At 40.9% G+C, this 5749-nt stretch overlaps 1 protein-coding gene across 1 annotated transcript in view; it reads left to right on the top strand.

Annotated features, from left to right (window-relative positions):
• The window catches only part of PARP4 (poly(ADP-ribose) polymerase family member 4), a 116201-nt gene that overhangs the window by 36045 nt on the left and 74407 nt on the right, over nucleotides 1–5749 (top strand). Inside the window, exons 12-14 of the mRNA XM_006765331.2 lie at nucleotides 1152–1247; nucleotides 4969–5152; nucleotides 5343–5490. Of these exons, the coding sequence (XP_006765394.1) occupies nucleotides 1152–1247; nucleotides 4969–5152; nucleotides 5343–5490 (428 nt within the window). The remainder of the gene's footprint in view (nucleotides 1–1151; nucleotides 1248–4968; nucleotides 5153–5342; nucleotides 5491–5749) is intronic.

The raw sequence follows: 5749 nt of genomic DNA, 5'->3' as shown, positions 1-5749 counted from the left end.
AGTAAATACGAACACGAAGCAGATTAATATTATAGATCACACAGGGATAACAAAGGGTGAATTATTTAACTGCAGCAGTGTTTGACTGTATTCTGCACAGTGAGAAAACCTGAAGTCATTTTCAAGGTCCACCATTTCTTACTTCTTTTCAGTCGGGTCAAGTTTCTAAGCTTTCTAAATCTCCGTTTTCCAGCTAATGAAAAGAAAATAGGATTCCACCGAGTCTCCTATCTACCTACGCCAGGACTTCTGTGAAGGTCAGATGGGATGAGGCATGGGGAAACGCTTCACAGACATTTGGTTAAAGTGTAAGATGTGTACTTTTGGCTATAAAACAAGTCATGTTCCTGGGCTGAAGAAACTCCAAGGAGGCTAGTCATTGTTAGGGAGAGGAAGCTGGGTGTTGCTACATGACGTCATTACCAGGTGCCCACAGAGACCGTTTCCTGGCTGCTCTGGGCTGGGCTTGGCTGTGGCTGCATTTTGTGCCATTGCAACGTCAGCTGCAATTTGGTGGGGTGTCACTCCGAGGTGATGGCGGGGCCTGTGTCCCACTTGGGGGAAGCCGAATGTTGCTTTGTCCGTGCCAGGTCCACACTGCCGTTTCTCTGTAAATGGCCAGTGTGCATCATGGCAGATCCTACATTGAGCGTCTGCCCCTGAGTGGTCAGTGCATGTCATAGTGATCAGTTGGATGGTGGGAGGGACACATCATATTAGCCTTTCATATATATAGATAATACCATACTGTACATTACAAATATAAAATTTATTCATCTTATAACTGAAAGTTTGTATCCTTTGCATTGTTTTTTATTTTTTAGAGAGTGTGGAAGGCAGGGCAGGAGGGGAGAGAGAGAGAAACATCGATGTGAGAGACACATCAGTTGGTTGCCTCTGCATACACTCCAACCTGGCTGAGGATGGAATCTGCAACCCAAGAATCGAACCCATGACACTTCAGTGCTGGAGCTGATGCTCTAACCACTGCGCAGGAGATGTCGGAGAGCTGGTTTCAGCCTGATCCCACAGGCCAGGCTGAGGGACCCACTGGTGCACGAATTTGTGCACTGGGCCTCTAACATATATATATATATATATATGTATGTTCCTTTTTTCTAGTAAACATTATAGTGCCCTTTTGTTTTTAGGGGGTTGCTTTTGCCCAAAGTAGTTGAAGATCGTGGTGTGAAAAGAACAGACATTGGAAATCTTGGGAGTGGAATATATTTCAGCAATTCACTCAGGTTAGTATTATTGTGTCCTTAATCATGTTACTCATACCCATTATCAAGGAATCATTGCTGAATGCTTGCTCTATGTTTTCTCTGTCTGTCCCTAGTGAGGGATTTCTCACCCAGAAATGGGTAACTCATTTATCAAACTAAAAAGCTTCTGCCTAGCAAGAGAAACTGCCAACAAAACAAAAAGGCAACCAACCAAATGGTAGAAGATATTTGCAAACAACAGTTCTGACAAGAGGTTAATCCTATATAATAAAAGGGTAACATACAAATCAACCAAACAGTGGAACGACCAGTCGCAATGACGCACACGACCACCAGTGGGCAGTTGCTTAATGCAGGAGCTGCCCCCTGGTGGTCAGTGCACTCCCACAGGGGGAGCACTGCTCAGCCAGAAGCCCAGAAGCAGGGCTCATGGCTGGTGAACACAGCGGCGGCAGTGGAAGCCTTTCCTGCCTCTATGGCAGCACTAAGGATGTCCAACTGCTGCGGGGAGCGGGCCTCAGCCATCAGTTGGACATCCCCTGAGGGCTCCCTGACTGTGAAAGGGCACAGGCCGGGCTGAGGGACCCCCTGAGTGCATGAATCTCGTGCACTGGGCCTCTAGTATTTAATATATAGAAAGAACACATACAACTCAACAACCCGGAAAAAACAAAACAGTCCAATTAGAAATTGGGCAGAGGACCCGAACAGACATTTCTCCCAAAAAGACATACAGATAGCCAAAAAGTATATGAAAAAATGCTCAACCTCACTAGATATTTGGGAAATGCAAATCAAAACTACAATGAGATACCACCTCACACCTGTTAAAATAGCTATTATTAGCAAGACAAGTAATAACAAGTGTTGGAGAGGTTGTGGATAAAAGGCCACCCTTATTCACTCTGGTGGGAATGTAAACTGGTACAGCCACTATGAAAAACAGTATGGAGGTTCTTCAACAAATTAAGAATAGTTACCATATGGCCCTCACCACTCTTCTGGGTATCTACCTGAAAAATTTGAAAACATTTATTCACAAACATATATGCACCCCCATGGCAGCATTATTCATGGTGGCCAAGATATGGAAACAACTGAAGTGTTCCTAGATCAGCGGTTGCCAACCTTTGGGACCTCATGGTCCGCTGGTTGATGACCGCTGCCTTAGATAGATGATTGGATAAAGAAGATGTGGTACATATATACAATTGAATACTACTCAGCCATTATAAGGGATGAACAACATGGGTGATTCTGTTGCAACAAGTCCCATTTGCAACAACATGGGTGATCTTGAGAATATCATAGTAAGTGAAATTGGTCAGATAGAAAAAGTCAAGAACCATATGATTTCACTCATATGTGGGCTATAAAACTGAAAACAGCAAATGAACAAACATGACAAACAAAAACTCATAGACTCAGACAACAGTATAGTGGTTACCAGAGGGAAAGCAGGGTGGGATGGGAGGAAGTAGGAGAGGGTAAAGGGAGGATAAATGGTGGTGGAAGGAGACTTGACTTGGGGTGGTAAACACAATATACAGATGATGTATCATAGAATTGTACACCTGACACCTCTATAATTTTATTAACTGCTAAATTCAATTTTAAAAATTCATGAAAACAAAAAAATAAGAAAGAAGCAGGTCACTAAAAGCAACCAGTTTTCTCAGTATACTGTCGAAGCATGTCTTTTTCGGTGGATAGGCAGGAAAATTACATTTGAAATCATCTTAGTGATTTTACTACCCTAAGATATATGTACCCACTTAATCCTTAAAAAGCCTCCTGATTGTCCCATTATTATCATCTTATCACAGGTGGGAACACTCAGGGCCAGTGAGAACATCTTGCCCAGGGTCACACTGCATTTTGTCTGTCTCCAGAGCCAGGAATCTTAACTTCTAGAGTACATAATCTCTCTTCTAAAAAATTTATTTTATATGAACTCTATATACCTGGAATAACATTTCATCTTGAATATCCCTGTTAATAGTTAAATCTGTCCTCATAATAGCCACAATGTGTTGTGTGCCTGCCCTGTGTGAGGCACCAGGCTAAGTGCTTCATATATATTGTTATAAACCTCACAATTGGTATTATCATATCATTTTATGGAAAGGAAACAGATTCATGGAGATTGAGTAACTTGCCTAAGGTCACAGTGCTAGTTAAAGGTGGAAGCTGGGATAAAGAATAATTATCCAGGATATTTAATTATCTAGGATATGTAAAGAGTTTCTACAAATCAATAAAAAAAAAAGATAAACAACCCAGTAATTCCTTAACTAATAAAGAATTTAAAGATTAAAAAAAATTTAAAATGTAATTCCCTTATGTCCTCTTTGGAGAAGTGTTATTCAGGTCCTCTGCCCATTTTTAAAAGATGTTTTTTAATTGATTTTTAAAGAGAGAGAAGGAGAGAGAGAGAGAGAGAGAGAGAGAGAGGAGAGAGAGAGAGAGAGAGAGAGAGAAGAGACAAAAACTATTGATCAATTGCTTCCTGCACACCCCCTTCTGGGGATTGAGCCCAAAACTAACCAGCAGCCTCTCAGTGCTGGGACAGTGCTCAACCACCTGAGCCACACCAGCGAGGGCTCCTCTGCCCATTTTTAAATTGAATTTTAAAAATTAAAAAAGTAATAAAAGAAATTTGATTCAAAAATTAATTGACATTCAGTTGAATTTAATGAAGTCCTTCATGACTTTTGACAGTGGTTTTGGTGTAGACGTATGAACAGAGCCAAACTACAGTGGACTGAGAAATGGTCAGCAAACAAGCCAGTAGAGATGGTCACTGACTGTGTAGGATGGAGAGAAAGGGAGGAGAGAGAGAGGGGGCAGATGTGGAGAGGGTCTAGAAGACAAAGTCTAAGTCCAGGTTCCATGGGAAGGAGCTAGCATGTTTGTGTTTACACAGAAAGAGGAGGTGTATAAGAAGAAGGGGGGAATTTTTTTTTTTTAAGTGCAAGTCTTAGAGAGGAGAGAACAAATGGTCATTAGGCAATGCTTTTACATTTTGGTCTTGATCTTTGAAAAAATAGAGTTATGTCCCCAAATGTCCCAATCTGTGTTCCTCATAGCAAAAATTGCTTTATTAAAGCTGCTGATTCCTGAAGAAAGTTACAAAATCCCTCATTTGGGTGTCATTGGAAATTTTTGCTTTTCCTTTTGGATTCAGAAGGCTCGTGAGAATATAGCACCTGTCTTTCCTTTTGATCAGTTCTTAGTAATACTTGGTATTTAATGTCCTTTCTGGGCTTTAGTGCAGAGAACCTATTTTTTATTTTTTTAATAGTCTTATTTTTTTGTTAATCCTCACCCGAGGATATTTTTTCCATTGATTTCTAGAGAGAGTGGAAGGGAGGGGGAGAGACAGAGAGAGAAATATCGATGTGAGACACATCAGTTGGTTGCCTCCCACACGCATCCAACTGGGGCCAGGGATAGAACCTGCAACCCAGGTATGTGATCTTGACTGGGAATCGAACCTGCGACCCTTTGGTGTGCGGGTTGATGCTCTAACCACATGTAGTGGACGCTGCATCCAATTTTTAAATAAATAAATGAATAATACAATTCTAAATGAACTTTCAGAGATATTTCAATAACAGTAAAATTTGGAACGTTCTACCAGCAAAGTCTTTCTGAAAAATCTCCTACGTATGTAATAAAATGTTGTAACCATGTTACTACAAACTGTAAATTTGTACTTACTTCCTCTCAACTGCAGTACAAGCATTAAGTACTCACACCCAGGAGAGACGGATGGCACTAGGCTCCTGGTCATTTGTGATGTCGCCCTCGGGAAGTGCATAGACTTACAAAAGAAAGATTTCACCTTAACAGAAGCACCACCAGGTTATGACAGTGTCCATGGGGTTCCTGAAACAGCCACTGTCCCCACAGACTTCGAGGTATTTGTATCAAGAAACAAGCAGAGCGGCTCCTGTATTTACTAAATATGCTTAAGTTTAAATAATTATTGTATATCTAGTGTCTGGCTTCAATATTTTCATATTCAATAATTAGCAAACATGAAACTCTGCTTTTATGAAAACATGTACCAATAAAGGTTATTTCCCCACCTATTTATGTTTGCTCTAGGATGATGAATTTGTTGTATATAAAACCAGTCAGGTTAAAATGAAATATATTATTAAATTTTGCATACCTGGAGATGAAGTAAAGGACTTTCATCCTTGTAATAATATTGAATTAGAGGAACACACACCTGAGGTTTCAAAGGTTGAAGGTAAGACACTTCTTTTTTTTGTGTGTGTGTGACAATCACATTTTATTTTTATTTTTTTAATTAAATCTTTATTGTTCAGATTATTACAGTTGTTCCTCTTTCCACCCCCCCCATAGTTCCCTTCCACCCTGTTCCCACCCCACCCTCTGCCCTTACCCCCTCCCACTGTCCTCATCCATAGGTGTACGATTTTTGTCCAGTCTCTTCCTGCACCCCCCCACCCCTTTCCCCCCGAGAATTGTCAGTCCAGTCCCTTTCG

This window comes from Myotis davidii, unplaced genomic scaffold, assembly GCF_000327345.1.
Source record: "Myotis davidii unplaced genomic scaffold, ASM32734v1 scaffold840, whole genome shotgun sequence".
Taxonomy (NCBI): domain Eukaryota; kingdom Metazoa; phylum Chordata; class Mammalia; order Chiroptera; family Vespertilionidae; genus Myotis; species Myotis davidii.
The sequence above is the reverse complement of the archived record's forward strand: the minus strand, read 5'-3'. Positions and strand labels throughout refer to the sequence as shown.